The 24223-nt window shown below is 37.6% G+C and overlaps 2 protein-coding genes across 2 annotated transcripts in view; both read right to left on the bottom strand.

The window, feature by feature from the left end:
- Window positions 1-15813, bottom strand: part of LOC122803151 (2-oxoglutarate receptor 1-like) — a 37604-nt gene extending 21791 nt beyond the window's left edge. Inside the window, exon 1 of the mRNA XM_044072771.1 lies at window positions 14826-15813. Coding sequence (XP_043928706.1) covers window positions 14826-15789 — 964 coding nt within the window. The 5' untranslated portion in view covers window positions 15790-15813. The remainder of the gene's footprint in view (window positions 1-14825) is intronic.
- LOC122803389 (2-oxoglutarate receptor 1-like) overlaps window positions 1-24223 on the bottom strand; it is a 714924-nt gene that overhangs the window by 374937 nt on the left and 315764 nt on the right. The window lies entirely within an intron of this gene.

Genomic DNA, 24223 nt, shown 5'->3' with positions numbered 1-24223 from the left:
CTAAATGTCAGCAACAGACTGGTAGCTAAACTTAGGTTTAGTAGTTAAAGGAGCATATCTTCAGTTTATTAAACAGCCAAGTATATTATCAGGTCACATGGAGGAGGTACTTCAGTCATAGTGAGAGTCCCTTTCGTGCATGTTCTCTAATGTTGATGGGGAGTTTGAAAATCTTAGCGATAGGTGCATTATACATAGTTGTCTCTGGGGTAAAATATGCACTAAATTTGTTTGCAAGCATGTTTGTGATATCTACTGGATCTGCGTGTGTGGTGCTACTTTATAAACATTCAGAGCAGTGTTGTGAGTTGTTTCTAAGTTTCCTTTTATAGATATAGAAAGATTTGTAGTTTCCTTAGCTTCTGATGCTTACTTGAGTTCATGACCTGCCTTAGAAGTTCTAATAGTAATTTTCAAGTTAATTATCTTACATTTGCTTTGATTTCAAGTGTTTTCAGTGTATTGTTATTTTATGGAATGTTATTACGACTTTCACTTTATATCTTGTTAAATACATATTCTATTAAGACAATAAATTTAAATTATATCATTAAAATATTGAACATATTTAGAATCTCTTTTATAAATATACCCCATTAAGTTGTTACTATTATTGCTATAATTATCAATGCAGTGGTACTATAATTATTAATGGAGACAATAATGCAAAGTCATCACTTTCTAGACTATAAAAATTGATTTTAGAAATTAAGAAATATATAGATGTTAAATATTGGAATTTTTACATAATGTGAGTCAGAAAGTATAAATACCAATAATAAAACTTTAACTCTGGAATCAGGTAGTATAACATCTAGCAGTATTTCTTGGAACTTTTGCACTGATATATCCTCATAGAATATTTGTAACTTTATATATAATTGACAGAATATATAAAACCAAAGATATAATATGCTGAAGGTAAAAGAAGACATTAAAAGCTGATTAGCAATATATTTTCTATGATTGTGGAATATTAGGTCAATTCTGTGGAATGATAAAATCATTTTAAACTTCATTGTCAGAAACATATATAATCTCAAAGTTATTTATGTCAATTAATTCTGCAATCCCTTGTATTAAAACATTGTAAAATTTGTTATTTTTATGGACTTTTGATTTTTGCCAGGAAAACAATCATTAAAAACTGAAAAAAAGAAATACCTCCATACTTTGAACATTGCATCCAGTTAACCACTGTTGTATAACAAAAGGAAATGAAAGTTATTACATTAAGATCTAAACATTATAACCCAGATTTCAAATAGTAACCAAGCAATGGTTACAAATCCGAGTAGTAACAGTTCATTCAGAAAGGAAGCACCGTACTCCGCCAGCAAACTCTGTGAAGAGGAAAGGTGAGAATAACTAAGTAGTTGAGTAATGAAAATTAAATATGTAACTCTTAAAGAATGGACTGAGGGTGGAAAAATAAGTAAAAATCACATTTATTTAACAGTCTTAGCACTTTCGCCTTCTATCTGAAAGCATCATCAGAGATAAAAAATAATCAAAGCACAGGTTTTAAATACAAGTATCAAACTGTAGCAACCAATGAATTCAATGTTTCTATTAATGCTATGACAATTAGCTTCTTAAAATTTAAATTGCTAATCCTCTGTCATACAAACCATAGTTATTAAATAAACTTCAAATAGCACAATTGATAAATATTTAAAATTATCTGTAAAAATGGATAACAATGTATGGCAAATGTATAGAAAATATAATTAATAATTAATTAAGATAGCCTCAAATGCAGATTGCATAAAATGAACACATTCTTAAACTATTAAAGAGTGTCTGCTCTCCTTTTAAGTATACTACTAATAGACACTTTGTCATTTAGACCTGTTCTTTTTGTGGCCTCTAATTGGAGCTGCCATTGGAGTTCTTTTTCTTCTAATAGAAGTTCTTTGTTTCCTCCCTTATCCGAAGTATGAACTCTATCTATAACAAAATGTCTATTAGTAGTAGACTTAAAAGGAGAGAATGACCTGTTACCACCCAGATTTCAAGTACTCAATAAAATTAAAATAAGTAACTCTTAATATGAATAAATTAAGAGTCCGTGGTGAGCAAGTTGCTCCTTTGTGATAGTCTGGAGGGGTTGTTATGTTTGATGACATTTCCTGAGAGATGGTTTAGGGCAAGAGAGGAGAACAATTGAAATTGACTTGATTGGCCAGTAGATTTGCTATAGTGCATGAGGCTCTATTTATAAATAGTTCTGCAAATTGTTGTGTGCTGCCTTTGAGGTTGCAGTCCTACCTAATAAAAGCCTTATGACTGTCCTTTTACCTCAAGTTTGGCTTTGGTAGCCTTGATTTGCCCTCTTTTTTGACTGTTTTGATTGATGAGAGATTTTTTTATCCTGCTGAATGTTGCACTTCCTAATGTTTGCCGTGACTTTCTTCCTTTTGTTATACAACCTGTTGGTGTTGGGATTCCACCAGGGTGCTTGTTTTATGAATATTTTCTGTGCTTATTTCTAGTAGGCTGAGCTATCTCTATGTATCTATTAATATGATTGTATAGGCTCTCTGTGAACAATTCTGCATAGGCAACATATTCTTAGGGATGGCGGGGCTTGAAATTTTGCTACATTGTTACTTAATAGTAGGAAGTTGGCCTTAAAATAGTTCCTAAATGCTCCAGATTTAACTGGGCTCCCAGGTTTTGTTTTTATTTCAACGGCGACAGCTTTATGGACCAACCTGTCAGAGAAGACATTACACAATGGTGGGTGCAGCATTCGCTCTTGTTGGTGAAGACCAGCTCAAGAATTTTCACATCCCTTGTGGGTGTTTGGACTATTTGTCCAGGGTATTTGTGTTAACAAACTCCAGGAATCTTTGGACTTGCATGTTTGGGGTTATTTATGCTTTACCGTTTATAATGGGGCAGTTAAAGTCATTCATGAATATGGTTTTGGGTTGAATGGTGAGTGTTTCCAGTAAGCTTAAGTATGTATTATGGGTTTCTTGGGTCACAGATGTGAACCTATAGCTTGTAAGGACATGGTCCAGCACATAGAGTACTGTAATATGGACATGCAGAAGCTCAACCATGTCATCCTACTTGACCAGCCTTGAGGTTAAGTTTGTTTTTGATGTAAATCAAGACACCACTCTCTTAAGTGGATGCCTGTGCAGCAGGTGGTCTAAATGTTTGGATGGAATTGTAGCCCTGCCCTGGAGGGTGCTTTCCATGGCTTTAAACCATGTCTGCGTAACTGCACAAATGTCTGCATTCTCCAGTAAAGGAGAATTTAGAGGGAGTGGAGTTTCTTATTTAGACTCCTGGGACTGAGCAGTAACACCTTTAGATTTTTAAGGGCTGGTTTTGCTATGTCAGAAGGTTTGTCAGTTTAATATTGCCTAATAAAAAATACATAATGGGAGAGGAAAATCTTTTAGCCAATATTTGAAAGCCTAGAGGGGACAGGTGGAGACCATCACTGGCAAGCAACATGGTCTTTCAGCCATAACCCCCCATCCTGACAAATATTGCACTCTTATGTAATGACAACAAAAACTAAGCCAATTATTAAACTCAAACATATTCTATTCAAATTGTGGTATCATCCTTGGAGAAGGTAGAATGCTGTTCACCTGTTCTGTGACATAATCTGAGAGCTCCATCATAGTCCAAAGAGGTACATCTGAGGTTTTTTTGTACTTACATGGTTTATGAATGAGACATACTGGTACTTACAATCCAATGAATGACCTGAGTACATGTGGCGAATATGATCTGGTGGACCCTATCCACTGATAGGCAAATGATCATGACTTTCTCCTACTCAGTCTGATGAGTGGGACATCTGTGTGTCACGTAATGTGTGGTGGCTTGCCTTATTGACTTAGAAGTTGAGGCTGCATGTGCTGTGGTGGATGTTGTTTTGATGGAGTGCTTTTCAGGCTGTTGAGGATTTCTGTTGTAAATGCAATTTCTTTGATGTCTTTGGGGTTTAAGAAGGTTACATTTAAGAGCCTCACCCTGTGTGGGTTTTTGTGCCTTACCCTTAATGCATGTGGTGGGTGTAGTGTGTGCATTACTGACAACCTGATTGGGATTATGAGTTCTTGTATGACAGAGCTTTGTCTCCAGTGACACTGAATAGTTACATCTCTCACATACTTTATAAGTTTGTTTAAAAATTAGTTGATGGTCAATAAACATGAAGCAATTGCTACATTGTCTTGAGATGTCCATATCCACCAAGTTGGCTGTTGAGATAGCAGGAGAGTTTGTATCCATGGTTACAGGCCCTTGTTACTTGAAAAGAAGTTGTTGAAGGAATACAGAGTAAAAATGTGCATAATATGTGCATGGTGGTTTTAAAATAAGATCTTTCTCTAACATAACTGAATTTGACATATATATATTTTCAGACAGTTTCAATAGAAAAACATGCTAGGGAGCTAAAGGAGAACATTTGGGTACTGCTATAGCTGTGCCTCCTGAAATGCAGCCATGTGTTTCTTGATAAACCTATAACCCTGGCAGGCTCACCAAAGAAAGAAGAACTAAATGTCCCATTACTTTGTATTTCTCATCTGTGGCAGATTTTGTTTTGATCTTTTTCTTTGGTAATATCAACATCATTCTGTATTGTATCTTTGCTGTGATAACTGTATCTGCAGTGTAATTGCTTAAATAGCTGTTCACATTTTGCCTTCCTACGTATTGCATTTAAACATCTCACTAGCACATACTTTGCTACATTGTTTCTACTTTTCTGAACTGTACTAAATACTAAATACTGTAGTACCCGTGTTTGCTGTTGATGCCTTGATTAATGCATTGTGGTATCTGTGCCTATGGCACCAAACACCTCTTGTACCATTTTGATTGGAATATTTGAATCAGTTGTTGCATATGGATCTAGGAATACTGTGCTGTGGTACATGCGCCTGCTCTTCAGTCATTCACAGACAATTTAGTATTGTACTGAACATTGCACTGGCATATTGTGCTGAGATACTTACAGTTCATGCACTGTTATATTGTACTGTATAGCATGTTTCTTGTATTATTATAACATGCATTCATCCTTGCTATTCATTTGATCCTTAAACTACTGTACCCTAATGAGCTATGCTATGCTGTACTAAGTTGTATTCAGCTATACTGTATTGTGCTGTATCACATTGTTAATGCATCATACTGTAATATACTGTTTTACACTGTTTTGCACAGGTCTCACTGCCTCATCACATATTGCAACATTCTGTCTCTTTTCTAGATAGACCAAGTGCTACCAAAATACCATAACACTGCAGACAATACGCCATCAGTAATTTCTGTTGTTCCTTTATATATCATACAGCTCTATCTCTTTTCTGGACAGAGCAAGGCTCACCAAAATGTTATAACATCACAAACTATAGGCTACCTGGTATTTCTAGATTATTCATAAGTAAATAGTGTGTCTCTTTGCCCCAGACTTTTTTTTCTGTTGCGCAAAATTCAACAACCTATTTTTCCCCTATTGGGCAGACCTATTGTTTCTAGCAAAGGATTTCTTACCAAACCATTGTTGGAATTTTTAGAGCAATAATTGAAATCTTTACTTGGGTATATTGCTTTCAGTCTTAAAGATAACACACTTTTTAAATATCATGGAATGCATACACATAGAAAATATGTTCTATAAGTAAGCTGGAAGTCAATGAATTATATACCATTATACAATGCCTCCACCCAGATGGCCTCAGTTCAAATCTGTTCAGCCCTTTCTCCTTCAAGCATGTGCTCATTTCCACAATTTAAAAAAAATATTCCTCAAACTTAAGCCAGCTGGTTCTATAGATCTTCCCCTCTGAATATACTAAAGCTGCTTCTGCTGCACTGCCATGCACTGTTTCTATTCTGATAAATATATCTATTACCAAATTCTATGTCCTTTCTCTTGAAAACCATCTTACGTCCTGCCACTGCATAAAAAAGGAACTTCAGCATATTTCTCCAACTCCGTGCTCATAACTATTCTCATCTACTATCAAATATCCTCAGAAAAATGTATTCAAATGTAACATTTACACTACCTTAATGTCAGCAATCTTCTGTCTTTCCCCAAAAACGGTTTCATCCCTAAGCACAGTAGCACTTCTGTTTTTAGCATGAGTCTGTTAATAAATAATATAGAATCTACTACTCTTCCTTTAAACAGTCATTCCCCATGTGGACACTGTATATATTGTAATTATGTTTGTAAGGCAATTTGTTTGCATCACCAACTGCTGCTAAAGCGTATAACATCAGACATCTTATTATTTGTGTCAGTGACTGGGTGACATATATTGTGGTTTGCATGTGTGTGGCTTTAAATGTGAGTCAGACCTATTGTGTTTGGAAAGAGAGGCCAGCACTGTATTTGAATGACATCAAGTGTAGATATGAGATAAATGACTTATTCAAACATTATCTCCACTCCGGAGCCTTATTTTCTTTTATTGGCTTTGGAAGGGTGGTTGGATCTATCTCTACAGCATGGAAGCATAAAATAAGGAATGAAAAGAGATAATTAGATACATTTTATGTCAAAGTACTGTATTTTTTCAATAAACTTTGGAAATACATAAACAATTATGAAAATTGACTATTGTACACCTTTGCCACATCCATAAATGATAGAAAGTTATTCATGTGTTATAAAATCAACATATCTCACTGCTATGATATAATAACGAGCAGACTTTATTTCCCAAAGAAGGATAGGCAATATGCATTCAAGTCTAATAATTACAATTACCATGAGTGCATTGTTCCAAATGTATTTATTCCTGTTAGCATTTTATAAACATTTTCCAGTAATTAAAAGTAATTGCTGCTTCTGGCTATTGAACCCACATGCAATTAATCTTGTGTTCTCATTGCCTAATGCAAGGAGCAAGAGTTATTGGGGAAGGCGTGCATGCTTGAGATCAAGATTAAGGTATGCCTAAACAAATGCTACTGATTGAGGGAATGGAATGATATTTCTGTCTGGAATTTGGACTTGAATAATCCTGAGTCTGTACCTCTCTGAGATGAGTTAACCTCTCATGGAAGTGATTGGTTTTGATAGTGCCATTAACTTTTATATTTAATTCATCCCTGAAAAACTATGTCACCTAGCAGATGGGAGTACTTAGCAATTATCCCTATTTCAATGGTTAAGAATTTTATTTTTTATTTAACATTTGTTTATGTTGCAAGAATAGAGGAAAATCATTAATACATATACAGGAAAATCACTAATAAATATTAGCTAGCAGTTTACTGTCATGCATATGCCATTTGTACAGGATTGTACTGACAGATTGTCCATAGAACAATGGTCATTGTGATATCTGTGTCTAAATGATTTTTTACATCGCAGTTAATGCATTGGATCAGAGACCATGGGCTATTGCTTTGTTCAAAGATAATGGCAAGACCTCTGAAATTGCAAATTCTGATATATTTCAAAAGGATAATTAATGTTTCAGAATGAGCAACTTCTGCATTAAAGCAGTTTCTTTTAGGTAACAGACATTGAGTGGCATGATATGTGAAGTGGCAATCAATCAACAAATAATAATTTGTTTTGATCTTTTTCTTTGATAATATCAGCATCATTTATCTCATGATGTTAAAAGCATTATGATAACTTACTTTTGTGATTATTTTAATTTGGTCAGTCACATTATGAAACTGATTAATGAAACAGAGCTGCAAATGGAATTGGATCAGATGTATGTGCCTTTCACAGAAAATGAACAAAAACACTAGAAAGTGCTTCATGAGGCATTCAATGCATTTAATACAGGATGCATTTGTAAACAGAAGGGAAAGGCACCTGCTCAAGTAGATGCTTGACTTATTTAAAAATAATAATGGATGAACTATTTAATTTACAAGTTGTATTAATAGGGCATTTAATGCATGTTTGCTTTGCTGTTTGCATCCTATTTTGTCGGCACTGTTTGTTCCTCAGGGTAGTTCAGTAGCTTGTTTCAGGTGGGGTCTGAATTTGCTTTCATTTGAGAAAGCCCACCTTAGGTGTTTAGCTATTAGCCAACAATCCTGTTTTATCTGATAGCCTGAGATCTATTCTCTATGTAGTACTCCTACAAAGACTTGCATATCTTTGAATTTGGGCAGAGCTGATAAAGCAGAGTTAATCTCCTGGCTGTGCTGGATTCTGTAACCATGTGATATATAAACTGATAAGTATACTGTTTTGCACTTGTTTTGTACTGTACAGCAATTATATATTTGCCTTGTTGTTTGTGTCTTATTTTGTCTACACTGTTACTTGGTGGGTTTTGAATTGCCCACCCCTGCTGTTAATTTGATTTTGGATACTCCTCCCAGTCCCATCTCATTTGACCACTCATCTGAGTGCAGTAAGATCATTTGGGTATGACTACCTCCTTAGTTCCTTAATCTTGTACTATCTTTTGTTTCCTCCCTCTCCACTTAAAACATTTTACACTTTATTCAGCTGCTTTTACTGTAATTGTGTTCTTCCTGCTTTATTACCTTATTTTTGCTGTGTGCTCTTAAGTGTTCAACTGCTTTTATTCTGCTGCATTTATTACTACTTGTTAGTAGCCTGACTAAATTTATCTGTTTTTCTAGCATCTTAGTTTTGGATTTAGCACTTGTGCTTCAGGCCAGTTACTTTACATTTAACAAGGTTCCTGTGGTCTACACTCTTGTGGACAAACCCTTATCAAACCCCTCTCTGCATAAGTCTGTCCAAGTATTCAGAACACTATGTCTGCTATGTCTGGATAATTCCCGTCAATTTCTCCTGTCAGCCTGGTCGATGTGGGCATACTGAGACAGGGTAACAACTGCCTCATGTTCACTGACAGCCCTCTTCTCCTAGCACATAATTCTTCTACTTGCAAGAAATGCATGTACATCAGTAACCTGGAGTCCATGCTGTCTTGCACCATAGCCAGTACTCCTGACAAAGAGGAGATTGCCAGCACAAGCACCACACCATGCATATCACATAACCAAGCACAACACACACACCTATGCAGAGGCTCTCAATAAAAACTTATCTAAACAGCAGAGACCTCCAAAACACACTCACAAACAATTCACACACAACACCAAGCACATCACACACAGCAAACAACACACCAGTGTCTCACAAACACAGCACATAAGGCAAAACAATAAACCTTCACAGCCCACAAGATGTAACAATAAACCAAACATATTAATCATTAGTGACTCAGTTGTGAGACACACCAATGTCCCCCTCACTAGGCATGACAAGGAAAAGGTTGCGGTCAGTTGTCTGTCTGGAAACAGAATCCACCACATCATGCATGCACATAAGTCTCTCCACAACAAATACAAATACAACTCTGTCATTGTCAATGTTGGTGCAAATGACTTCAGACGTACCTCCTTGGACTATATGAAGAGAGATACAATTGAGTTCTCAGAGTATGTGTCCCAGGCAGGTATGGCCCTAGCCCTAAGCAGCATCCTACCTTCGCCAGTAATTATACCACAATACCAACAAAAACTAATTGACTTCAACAATTGGCTTAGTTTCTGGTGTCATTCCAAGGGGATCCAGTATCTGTCTGCCTGGGATGACATGGTCGACAGGCCTCAAAGCTTTGCCAGAGATGGCCTTTACCTGTCACCACTGGGTTTATGGATACTGGCCAAAGCTCTCGCCTCCTCCATTGTGCTTTTATTAGGCAATGTTCCAAAGACAAATCTTCCAGCAAAAAGATCTGTCAAAAGGCAAATTGAAGATCATGCTGCTTAATGCTAACAGCCTTAACCTGAAAATGCACTCACTGGAGACTCTCCTTGCCCTGGACAATGCCAATGTCTGTGTGGTCACAGAAACTTGGTTCAGGGCTGTGGAGAGCACCCCTGCCTTACCAGGCTATACCTCATTCCACACATACTGACTCCAAAATGAGGTCAGAAAGACTAAGGGTGGTGGAGTCTCTATCTTCATTAAGGACAGGCACACCTCCAGACTGGTTTGCCAGCATGATGCACTGGAACTACTCCAGGTGCAATTGACAGTTGGCAAGACACCCATCCAAGTTATAGCCAGCTATACACTCCCCTCGATGACTCAGAATACCTATGCCTCTTACCTGGATCTACTTGACTCCATTAAGGTACCCCTTAACACCCTAATCCTTGGTAACTTCAACTACCTCACCATATACTGGGTGAACTATTCCTGCACTAATGCACTCACTCAATGATTCCTTGACTTCATCAGTTCTAATGCACTAGACCAGCTTGCCTTATCCCCCACAAGGGGAGATAACAATCTGGACTTGGTTTTCACCAACATTAGTGACTATGGCACCACTCCCATGGTATGTTCTTCCCTGGTGATATCAGATCATCGGACTGTCTCATTCAAAGTTTCTATCTCACCCAACCCCCCAACCATAATCAGGCTAAAAAACTTTGCAAAAGCTGGCTATAACCTCCTAACGGAGGGTATCTGTAGCTTCACAATACCACCCTCCTCATAGGATGCAGACAACTATGCTGAACAGTACGCCAATACAGTATACAAGCACCTGTACAACTGCATGGACTCAGCCATACCCAATAGAACTAAAAGCAAAAGAACTTTCAAGCAAAAGGTGGGAGAATGGCATAATGGTTAAGTTGTTTACCTTACAGACACAAGGTGCAGGGTTTGATTCTCACATGGGGTAATTGGCTAGGCTTAAAATGGCCCACAAGGGTAGTTAGCCTAGTACTAATCTATGAACCTCTATGAACCTCTAAAACCTGCTCCTCAAGGAAACACAAACCTGTTTGTTGGACATCCTCTATCACAGGCTTTACAACAAAAGGAAGAAACTATTGTCCAGGGGTAAATAGGAACACATTCCAACCTGGAAAAACTCCCTCCTTAGCCTCAACAAGCAAATTAGATCACTAGTGAAAGCCCCCAAAGCCAATTATGAATCAAAACTAGCCTCTGAAACAAAGGGAGACCACAAGGCCTTCTTCAGTTACATCAGGAAACTCCATGTCAAAGCCCAGGTTTGTTTTGAATTAGTACTTAACAGTATCACTTACACTGATCCTGATGACTTAGCCAATCTGCTAGCAGATAGGTTCAGTGCAAACTTCACCCCCTGTCCCCCCAAGGCTCTTTTGACATCCCTGATACTTGTCCCACACCTCATATCTCCATAGATCAAGTGCTAAAGGCCCTATCCAAGGCAAAGAACACAGCTTCCATGGGACCTGAAAGTATCTCAGGCTGTATTCTGCATCATCTCCAGCAAGAACTGTCTTCAGCATTGAGCATCCTATTCAACCACAGCCTAAGTACAGGCTTCATTACAGCAGAGTGAATAACTACCATTGTCATCCCCTTGCACAAAGGTGGTGCCACTGCTGACCCTGGAAACTATTGCTCCATTAGCCTGACAAGTCTGGTCTGTAAAGCCATGGAACATATTATTATGGATCTCATAAACAAGGACATAGGCAATCTCCAAGCACTTGACCAGACCCAGTTTGGATTTGTCAAGGGCAGATCTTGCTTATTGAACCTATTTGACTTCTTTGAGACTGTCACCAAGGCCCTGGATGAGGGGAAAGTCAGTGCATACAGCTTACCTTGACCTGACCAAGGCCTTCAACATAATCCCCCACTCGGTCATCATCAAAAAGCTAATGCAACTTGGTGTAAATCCCTATCTCATCAGGTGGGTGGCCAACTGATTCACGGACAGGACCCTGAAAGTTAAAATAGGCACCTCCATCTCCAATAGCAGACCTGTCGCTAGTGAAGTTACCCAGGGATCTGTCCTGGGACCCCTATTTGGCATCTACTTCTCAAAGGTCCAGGCAAAGACAAAAGGCCTGTGGCTGACCAAGTTTGCAGATGACTGTAAGTTGGGTGCTGTCATTGACTCCCCAAATGATGTTAACATACTGCAAGAGAGCCTCACAGCAACTAATGACTGGTGCCAAAGTCATGGCCTCAAGCTAAATGCAGAAACATGTGTCATCATACCATTCAGCAAAAACACGGCCCCTATTGATTACCACAGCAACAGCACCCCCCCTAAGCACACAACCTGTGGTGAGAGAACTGGCCACTCAGGTTGATAACAACCTCACATTCAACCATCATGTAGTGACAGTGGTCAGAAAAGCCTTTTACTTGGTTCATCTCATAAGAAAAGGGTTTGTATCCAGAAAAAGGAGGTTATTACCTCTCTATACTCCTCCCTCATTAGACCAATAATTGGGTATAACACCCTGTTTGCTATGTACCTCTCCAAACATCTGCACCAACTGGAAAGACCACTGAAATACCTTATGCATAGAATCCATGGCCACCAACACCTGTCCTATGCGGATAGGCTCACATCACTATCACTCAATTTGGTATCATATAGATTGCTCAGGGTTGATCTGTGTCTCGCCTAAAAGACAGTCACGGATCCTGCCCTACTAGAGATGCTCCATATCCGTAAGTCTAACTCCTCACGCATTACCCACTCAAAAGGCCTGAATCTAATATCCAACATCAACAAAACCTGCTGGAGAGACAGGTTTGTCTCCCAGAGGCTGCCCTGTCTCTGGAATAGACTTTCCATCCATGTCAAACAGAGCACCTCACTGACCCTCTTCAATCACAACCTTGATGAGTGGATGGGAAACCATAAATTTGTCCCAGGAGTTCCACAAGTGTCCCTCATTGACAGGGGTGACAAGTGCTGACTGAGGTTTCTTTTTGAGGATAAAGTCTTGGCTAGGCTTGTAAGAGCCCCAGGGCCATTAGCCTAATAACCACCAACGATCCTATTTAATGACATTACAGTATTTGTAAGTGCATGTCATTGCTATGATCAGACGTAATTGTAACAGTCTTTCTGGAATCTAAAGTATGTATGCATATTTCTTGACAGACTGACACATTTTTTACTCATTTGATTAGTCAATAAAAATGTGTTACTGGTGGGTTAAAATGCAGTTTATAAAATATTATGTATGTCCTTGCAAATGATTTAATGTTATCCAGAATAAAATCTGCAATCTATGAAAATAATGGAATCTGCAGTATTGAAGCAAAATGAACTTTGTGCGTTTACATGTGTTTGTGTGTGTGTGTGTGTGTGTGCATGCGTGCGTGCATGCGTGTGTGTGTGTCTGTGTGTCTGTGTGTCTATGTGTGTGCACACACATGCATATGTGTGAGACAGACAGACAGACAGATGTACTTTGAGATAGAGAATGGTGTCCTGTCCAGGATTTATTTCTCTAACTTAAGCCCACTGAGTGCAGGATTAAACCTAAACTCCCCCATGGCACTAAACTGGAAAAAACAGGTAAATGGAGAAAGAATGAGTCAACTATGGCTGCTTAGGTAATGAGTGGCAGTCAGTTAGTGCTGTGTCCTTACTACAGTTAATGCTTCAAAATGGGCAGGTGTATTTAAAACACATATGCCAAATATATGCAGTACAAATAACCTTCTTGGTAACAGCAGGCATAAGGACTTCATGTATATTGCCACAGACATGAATGAACGGATAAATTAATAAATTAATATGGTTACACGCAAAACACAAATATTTAAATGCATTACCCCTAAAACCATGCCTATACCATTTTTATAATATTAAAAGAGAAATCTGTTTCTGAATGAGGAAACATTGATGATAATGGTGATGATGAAGATTATGATGCCAGTGGTGATGATGCTGTTCACTCCCTACACGTTGCAGTTTCATACACATTGACACAATTAACCTCTTCAGCAGCACAGAAATCCTTTATTACTACCACCCATTATGATCAGTCTTGTTGTTAAAGACTGTGGTCTTGCTTTCAAATGCTCTTTCAGTACCAGAGGAAACAGTTGATTAATGCAGTTAGCTAGAATGAAGGGTCTTTTTAACAATTAACACTACTGCACGTCTTCCATGTCCACTTTCTTACCAGAAACTGTCATTGTCATTATAAACCATTGCTTATTTCTCTGTTTGTACATTTTGTTACACTTATACACATATTTATGAAACTTTGGACTACTTAGCCCTACTGATGCAATCATGTTCATATACATGTACTCACAATGTGCTTCTTATTTAATATTATTCAGAATTTCAGTGAGTTTTGTCAGTCCGACAAATATATACATTTCCACAAAATATACAAGGCCACAGTGCTACAATTGCCAGTCTGTGAAGATACTAATACAAAATGTTTCCAGTGCCCTAGTGTAGTAGGATAAATCCCTTACTGTGGCTCACATGACCCACATTTGATTAGTGGCTCTGGTGTCTGAGGCACTAAAAGATGATGGGCAGGACAGAGGGATATGTGCACTTGGGACACCTCTTACAGTTCAAATTCTCTATAAGAAACCATCAAGATAATGACGGAGTGGGTAGATGCCCTGCTGACATCATCTCCTTGTGGAAGTGAGGACCCATCCAGTGCTGAAACGCATTGCAGATCCAGCCCACAAGGTGTTACTGGATGTGCTTACGGATGCAGAAATAAATAAGAAAAAGATACCACAGCAGGATGCTTCAATCTCCTCATCATCTCCAGCTCTAATAAAAGGAGGCGTACACAGACCTGCCAATTAAGGAAATGTGGTCAGCTGATGGCCATATGCATTGGAGAGAAAAAAGATTTTTCAAAAAATGTGCTGCCTGTGAATGGATTTTAACAGAAGGCAAAATTAAGACTTTGACAACTAATACAACAAAATGCATTTGGGTTTTGCAGATTTCACTTCTATAGTCTGTCAACTACAGCAACTTGAATTTCAGTTTGTTGGTTGCTACTGCTCTGTTTCTTACATTTAAGAAATGAGAAAATAGTGCAATGAAAAGTGTCTCCACTTAGAGCATACAAAGCTAAATTAAATAGTGTGTTTAGTCCTACTATTGGTTTTGTGAGGAAGAATGCAGCATTAACCTTTCTTTTAAGACACCAGTCTACTGGTGGTTGTCTGGTTTCAATACGAAGCACTCTCAAAACATGAAAGGGCAAAAAGCATAAAATAAAAACTACTAAAATGACAATTGAAAGACATCGAGCTTTGTGCTTGTGCGAGTTTTGTGAATGAGGTCCACTGGACAAACTGAAAGCAATCTTTATATAACAGACAGTAACAAGTGTCAAAGGAATAAAAAAGTCTATGATAGTAATAAGCCAGACATACCATCGGACTGTGTCAATGTCATGTATGCTGCTGAGTTCAGAACAGACAGATAAGCCATTTATTTCATCAGTGGAATACATGGCAGTCATTGGGATAATTTGTATGATGGCTACAGTCCACAGAACAAGGCAAACAATGATACCCTTCCTTTTTTCCTGCATCTCCTGAGCCCTCATTGGGTGAACTACAACAAAACAACGGAATATGCTCAGGCATGTCATGAAATAAATGCTTCCATACAAGTTCAGATGGAATCCAAATCGAATCACCCTACACATGAAGTCTCCAAGTTTCCATATTTCATCACTGATATAATAGTCAACCAAAAAGGGAAGAGTAGCAAGATATAAGAAGTCCGCTATTGTTAAATTTAACATTATGATTGAACTGCTTTTCCACGGCCTCGTTTTAAATAGGAAAGCAAACATTACTGAAATATTCCCAGTCAGTCCAATGGCTGATATAAAACTGTACATCACAGGTAGGTAATACTTCGTCACATGGGCTAAAATATCTGTACAGTTCATACCCACATTGCCTGTAGCTGTCATGTCGCTAGCGGTCGCATTTCTGTCAGAGCTGTTTATAAATGACATCATTCCTGATGTTGGTTTCCATATACACCAGGGACCTGGTAGAGGAAAATATTAACATTGTTGTTAAAACAGTAAAACATAGTTGTGTCATTTCTTTCTTTTTTTATTTCTTTAGAAAGGTGTTGGCTGAATTACGTGAAACATTTTCTAACTGATAATCTAATCACAATTTTTTTTTCTTTGTTAATATGACCAAATCTGTCCAGTATGTTCTAATACAGTCGATTGTGGTATTTTCAGTAGTTTGATATCCAGCATTTATCTTAATTCATCAAGTACCCAAATATGTTGATTTAGCAAATGGGGAACAAATAATGCACAGTAATAATTGCTTTTCCAGTTTTCAGAACTAGATAACACCTGTATTAGAACTGCTTTCTTAAAATCCTACCTCCCATTTCATGTTGTAATGTATCCAACATGATAAAAAGTGCCTGCCTTTACAATGTTTATTATGGTTTGTCAGTTTATTTACACAGATATTTAGAATATGTACAGTCAATGATAAAAACTTTATTACAGTTTAAAGGGTGTAAGCAGATATATGTCAAAGTCTACCATGGTGTACACTTTTAAAAATAATTTACTTAATGTGGCAATGAAATGTGCTAGAATTTAAATTAAAAATAGCTGGCATATTTATCATAGTAGATAGTTATACATTTTTCAAATGTCTGTTTTATTTAGTTGTTACGTCTGTCATGTCAAGACTTTTTCTATGGCAAAAGGTATACCGTTGAGAAGTGTGTGTGTTGGAGGGAACTACTCTTTGCTGTTTGGTATAAAACTCCAAATTTCTGGATATATTCATGCTGGTATTTGAGTATTATTAATTTTAAAATATAGCAGTCAGTTAAAAAATGCTGCTGAATGGAGGTGCAAAGTGATATTTTTATGTTTTTTTTCCAGTGGGCATTGAGCCTATGGGGACTGTTAAGAAGGTACATGAACAATAGCTTAGGTGTTACAACTTATTCTACTCTATCATTCTGAATTTAAACATCTGTATATGCTTGCACCTCCCCCCTAAACAAACACATGCACATTTGTATACACTTGAATGTCAAGTTTAGTGCAGTTATTTGGTTTCCACTGTCAAGAAGCATTTTGTCTAAAAATTAAGTCATTTTCCTGTGCTCGTGAAAATTGCTGCAGTCAAAAACAACGGTTTCTAAGATAACAGGAAATGTGATTCAGAGACATGATTAGCTGCAACAAGGAAAATTTTGATCTTTCTGAATTGCATGGTGTTGCCACTAGTGCTAATCAACAATTTCCTGCAGTAACTGCATTGGCACAGGTTCCTGTCATTCATTCTCCCATAGACATGCACACATTCAAACACATACACAAGCCCCCCCCCCCCCATACCTCCCAAATGTCCGTGGTTTTATCCAACTTCCCTGATTTTGCCTCTTATAAATGCCTTGTCACTTGTAAATCACAGACAATTTCAGTTAGTCAACAGCACCAGATATTAAAGTTACAAACTTATTAGTGTTCAGAAAATGCTTTGTGATACAAAACTTCATTGTTCTATTATGTCACTTTGAGTAATGGTTATAAAGTATCCCTGGAGTTTAATGTCCCTTGGTATTACAGGCCTTGTTCATTTGCTTATTAGTCTAGGGTAGCTGAGAGTTGTGGCAGCCATTCCTTCACAAACATGCAAACACACATAAACACCTGTATACACATGCACTTACCATGCATTAGACGCACACTCACCATATTGCAATTGCAGATACACTCACCAATTCACCGATTATGCACACCTACATACCACTCCCCTAACTTGCACTGTGACCACCAAGATAGAGAAACACACACACACACACACACACACACACACACACACACACACACACACACACACGCACGCACACACGCACACGCGCACACACACACACACACACACACACACACACACACACACATATCCACCTGAGGCAACTCATACCATGGAGACTTCCTTACACAATGCCACACAAATACACATACACAGGCTCGACCACTCCTTCTTCACAGAGACTTACCTGACCTTACCTTTTACATGGTCTCTCTTACAGCATTTTGACCATGTTCATTAAAATGGTTGGCTGTGTTAATTTACAAAATTGCTTGGCAGGGTAGTGGTGGCATTTCTACGTAAAGGACATGGTTAATTAGTATAAGCCATTCCCTGGAATGCCTCGTTACCATTTAACATGACCATGGAAACAACCCACCTCAATGATTCTACAGACTGTATAGAATCGCTGCATTTATGAAAAGGAAAAGGTTACCACCAGCAGAAAAACACCCATGTTAGGGTTTGTCACTGCTGGCAACTGTTTCTTATTTCTTTGACCAACTAACCACAGAATGTCAGGTCCTTGTCAAATGCAAATAGAACTATTCAATATTATACAATAAGAGAGTCACACAAGAAAATAAACAAGTGTGTCAAAGGGTAAAATCAAACTGTTGCAGTACTTGTCTGAAATGTGACATATGGCAACAGCAATTACATGTAGTTAACTTATATAATTATGGCAGAATAAAAGCAAAATATGGCTTGGGGCAGGTCAAGATCACCTGTGAAATATAAAAATGTAAATGTAGCTCAAGACTGCACTAAGTATTATTTTTATGCTATGACTAGTATCACCTGATGTAGCATACATATTTATTTTAATTAAACTTACTACAGTGTGAAAGCATTATTATCACGCTAAGACTAGTAACACCTAGTGCATTTGTATTTTAATTAAATTCCTATCCCACAAAAGAAATTTTACCAACATGCTAAGACTAGTAACACCTAGTGCAACATGAGTTAATTAAATTCCTACCAAAATGTGGAAGGATTTTTACCCCAGTGAGGAAGCATTACTATGATTTTTTAGTATTCTTTTATGACTAGTACTATCTACTGCAACATGAGTATGTTAATTAAATTCCTAACATAGTATGGAAATATTACTGTCATGCTATGATTAATAATTCCTAGTATAGCATGACTTCATTAATTAAACTCCAACAAGAGTATGGAAATATTTTTACCCAATAAAGATGTATTACTTTCATTTTATGACTACCTATACCTAGTGCAGCATAAGTACATTGATTAAGTTCCTATGATAGTATAGAAACATTACTGTCATGCTATGGCTAATAACTACTAGTGCAACATGAATAATTTTAATTAAATTCCCGCTCTGGTTTAGAAGCATTATTGTCATGCTATGATAGGGTGGTGCTGTGGTAGCATTGTAGCCTCACAGCAAGATGCTGTAGAGTTCGATTCTAAGCTAGAGTGTCTTCTGCGTGGAGACATGCGTGAATGGGCATACCTTCATTGAAGGTTGTGCGTCAGGGCTGGCAACTCGGCACGTAAAAATCAACTGCCAATCATTAGCGGACCGGAGTTCCGCTGTGGCAACCCCTAACCGGGAAAAGCTGTAAGACACAAGGCAATTGTCATGCTATGATAGTAACTCTGAGTACAGCATAAGTATTTTAATTAAATTCTGTCCCTGACTTAGAAGCAGTATAATGTAACAGAGGATGCTATGACAGTAACTCTGAGTACAGCATGAGTATTTTAATTAACGTCTGTCCCTGATTTAGAAGCAGTATAATGTAATACAGGATGCTATGACAGTAACTCTGAGTACAGCATGAGTATTTTAATTAAATTCTGTCCATGACTTAGAAGCAGTATAATGTAACAGAGGATGCTATGACAGTAACTCTGAGTACAGCATGAGTATTTTAATTAAATTCTGTCCCCTATTTAGAAGTAGTATAATGTAATACAGGATGCTATGACAGTAACTCTGAGTACAACATGAGTATTGTAATTAAATTCTGTCCCCTATTTAGAAGCAGTATACTGTAATACAGGATGCTATGACAGTAACTCTGAGTACGGCATGAGTATTGTAATTAAATTCTGTCCCCTATTTAGAAGCAGTATACTGTAATACAGGATGCTATGACAGTAACTCTGAGTATAGCATGAGTATTTTAATTAAAGTCTGTCCCTGATTTAGAAGCGGTATAATGTAATACAGGATGCTATGACAGTAACTCCGAGTACAGCATGAGTATTTTAATTAAAGCTGTCCCTGATTTAGAAGGAGTATAATTAAGAGAAGACCCCTTTATGTTACAGTTGTTCCAGTGAATCACAACACTGAGTTATCTTTACAAGAACTCAACATTTAAGAAATATTCTTTAAATATACACAATTCTGCACAGTTTGCATATCATTATGTTATGGCACAACCTGGCAGGACAGTTCTATAAGTCAAAATAGTAAATGGTAGAGGACCACATACTGTAGAAGTGTATAAACACTGTGCCTCCCCCAACCTCATTAAATGACTGCCAAGGAAATAAATGCCTGTTCCTTACAGGACAAGAGCTGCTCTACAATGAGGCTACAATGCCACATTATCTGCTGTAAATATCGTGGTATGAAACTAGCCACAGCATTAGGTAGCTCAGCATTAGGTAGCTCACCTTTCATTGAATCCATATTAGTCAGAGTAAGGCACAGTGAAATTGAAAGCTTTCCACCATACTGATTTCTCTTTTTCAGTTCACAATAAAACACAAGTCACTGATATCTTACTAAGCAATTCTGCAGCAATGAAATGGAGATGTTTATGTATTATGAGGTCATACTCTTATCTCATAAGATTGTACTGAAAGTCGTAGCTGAATAAAGCTATTTTATTTTCTGCATATATATCTCTTGTTTTTCCATATTTGCTTATACAGTATTTTTTCATATTGTTTTTCATGTATTTCTTCATATTGTTTTTTATGTTGTTTTTCTCATATTTGCTTCTTCAAAATTGTTAATCATATTGTTTAATTTTGGTACTTACTATAGAGCATTTCTTCCTGGGCCTCTGCTGAAAATGGACCAGTGTCCAGTCGGACTATCCCAGTAAACAAATGTAAAATAAAAAATAAATAAGTATGCAAGAGTATGTCTTCATGTAACTTATTTCATAAGTGGAATAATGATCTATGAACTCAACCTGTGTCATTTAATAAGAAGCATCTTGAGACAAACAGTATCAAAACTACTAAGAACAAGCAGTTGTTTTTATAATAAAAGCATACTGATATTGTATTGTGAATATAGGATTTCTTAGAACTGTTCTTCAGTTGACTGGTTAGGATGTTGTGCACTGTTTTTGGTTGTTGTTGTATCTTTCGGCTTTTCCCGGTTAGGGGTCGCCAGAGCGGAACTCCTGTCTGCTAATGATTGGCAGTAGATTTTTACGTATCGACTTGCCAGGCCTGACGCACAACCTTCAACTAAGGTACGCCCATTCACGCATGTCTCCATGCAGAAGATGCTTTAGCTGAGAATCGAATAGGACTACGTCTTACTGTGAGGCGACAACGCTACCGCAGCACCACCACCGCAGCCAAAGGACAAAATGTCAAGACTATTTTACTCTTCATAGAGAATCCCCCGATCTCCTATGTAATTGGGTGCAGGCTCTTTCTGTACTATTGAACATCTACCCGGATTCATGGAAGAATCAGATGAGCAACATGATATTCAGGAGGCTGTGCAGGTGCTCCTAAGTTAAGTCTGACTCAGATTCGATCTGTATTTACTTGATAATGACTCAGGGTAAGTGATATGTGTCATTGTCACATGCTCATCTCACTGACAGGTCTTGCTAGTTGAATCTTCTGCTTGGTTTGCTGGAGATAGGAGTCATGCTTATTTGTAACTCTGTAACTCTACAAAACTTTCTTTAGTTATGTCAGAAAATGAATAGTGTCTACAATGTACTGAACTCAGCCATAATAATATTGCCCATTCTGACCCTAATGCTATAGCTAATATATAAGCAGACAAATTTAGTGCCAACTTTTCTCTTTCTATACCTCCACAGTCACTGAAAATTTAGTTTCTCTAAAATGATTTTGGAACAAGTCTTAGAATCTCTGCCAAAGGCTAAAATTAATACTTGCATGGGATCAGATGATATACCGCACTGCATTCTCATCAGTGCCACGTATGCACTATCTGAGCCTCTACTTAGACTGTTCAACATCGACCACTACATGGTTTCGTCTTGATTTCTGGAAAACAACCACTGTGACTCCTCTGCACAAGGGTGGTCCTTCTACAGATCTCTGTAATTATATACCCATCAGCCTGACCAACTTTATATACAAAGTCATGGAATGTGTTATAGTAGAACTCATTTATGCAGACATAGGCAAACTAACTATTCTATAGATGATAACCATGTCAAATGTCAGGACCCGCTTGAGCAAATCCTGAAACACAGAGACTGAATGGCTGAAAAAACAGACTTACATATACCAAGTCTGAGGTGACTATTTCCTGGAATATTTCCTTTTCCCCGAGGTATGGTGATCTTAGAGTTGGTATTGGTAAGTTCGGGGGCAGTTTAAATGAGAAGAGCAATCTTCGAGATTTGCCTTTCCCTGTTATTTTTGGTCTTTTTGGGGGCTTGTTGGCACTTGGCATTTTTGAGTGCTGACATTTCAATAGGGAGCCAGCTAGAGCTCAATCAGATTGGTTTTGTGAAAGACAGGTCTTGTCTCCTGAACCTAGTATATGCCTCTTTGTAAAGGCTTGTGAAAAGTGGTCCTTTTGTGCACATTGTTTACCTTGACATGGCCAGGACTGTTGACACTATCTTTTGACACTATCCCCCATGCTGGTATTATGGAAAAAATATACAATCTTAATACAAATGCCTACATTATCTGCTGTATTGCAAATTGGCTATCCATTATATCCCAAGTTCTAAAAGTTGCTGGTTCCCTTTCTGAATGTATGATTGTAACAAGTAGGGTGCCAGAGAGATCAGTTCTAGGCCATATTCAGTTTGGCATTAATTTTGCAGATATCCATGCCAATATCCCAGACGTGCAGTTGACCAAGTTGCTGAGAACTGCAAACTGGCCACTGTTATTCACTCATCCTATGATCCAAACCAGCTCCAGTAAGGGCTGGAATATGCACATACAGGGTCTATTAAAAGCAGTCTCAGACGTAATGAAAAAAAGTGCAGCATAGTAACATTTGGCAAAAAAATTGTCCCCATCTCATATGTTATTGATAGTATATACTCCACTTCATACAAATATTGTCACAAGACACTTAGGCAGTTATGCTGATAACTCTCTCTCTCTCTCTCTCTCATCTGATCATCACTGTTCTATCATAGTCAGGAAAAACTTCTGGCCTGGGCAAGTTGATTTCCAAGGGAATATCTTCAAAATTCAAGGAAGTTATCCCACCACAGTATTCTTCTATTATTAGACCCATCACTGAATATAGCACCCCCCTTTGTTATGTGCAAATCCAGGTATATTGCTCAGTTGGAAAGGTCCCAAAGATTTCTATCCAAAAAAATTAAAGGTCTTAAATCTTTGAACTGCCTAGATAGATTATCATGACTCTCCTCATAGTAAGCTAAATTTTGCTGCAAGGTGACCAGAGTCTTTGCTTTTTAAGCCATGAAACACCCAGTACAATCTCACCTCCTATTTATTTGCAAAACCAGTAGCTCTACAAACACCAACAGTAAGAACCTAAATCTATACTGATGAATTAACAAGAGTCACTGGAGAGATAGGTTCCCAACTCAGCTTATTCCTTGTCCATGAGTAATTTACCACTACATGTCAAACAAGGTACCAACTTGACTACCTTTAAGGCTAGTCTTGATGACTGGATGAGTAGAGACAAATTTACACCAAGGTTGTCATGTAGCACTACTGAATGTTTTAAAAGGGTCTGCTTAATAGTTCATATGGCCAGGAATGCTATGGTCCTACTGACCATTTGATTAGTACATTCATATGTTTCTGTTTTCTTATGTATTATTGTAATGTTGCCTGTATATACACAGTTAGATGGCATGCTCTACCCATGTATTTTTGATAAGGCAGCCCAGCAAAGAACGTACAAGTCCATATCTCACGCAATACCATTCCATAGTTTGCATTCATCTACGTAACTCAGTTTATTTGTCTTATATGTATAACAACATTCCTGCTGTTCAAATTAAGCACAGAATAAAAATGTGTACACTACAATTTGTAGTAATTAACTCTTAATGTGGTATTCTAAATGTTTCAGCAAGACATCAAAGGGATTTGCTAGGGTATTATGGGTATAGTTCTAAAATGAAACATAGAGTTACTTTTTTATAAAAACTGAACAGCAAAGAAAAATGAGGAAGTTGTTTATCATTTAGATAAATAGCTGATCCTTGTGAACTTTTTTCAGTTAAAGCCTGGAAAATAAAACTACAAATATAGCTAAAATGATAAACAAAAAACAGGAAAAATTAAAATCTCAATAACTGAATGTCAAGTATAGTGTGGACACATAGTACAAAATAGAGTATGCAACTTGGGAAAATGTGGAAATAA

This window comes from Protopterus annectens, chromosome 5.part1, assembly GCF_019279795.1.
Source record: "Protopterus annectens isolate FY-2018-M chromosome 5.part1, PAN1.0, whole genome shotgun sequence".
In the NCBI taxonomy this organism is placed as follows: Eukaryota; Metazoa; Chordata; order Ceratodontiformes; family Protopteridae; genus Protopterus; species Protopterus annectens.
This window is presented reverse-complemented; position numbering and strand designations above follow the sequence as displayed.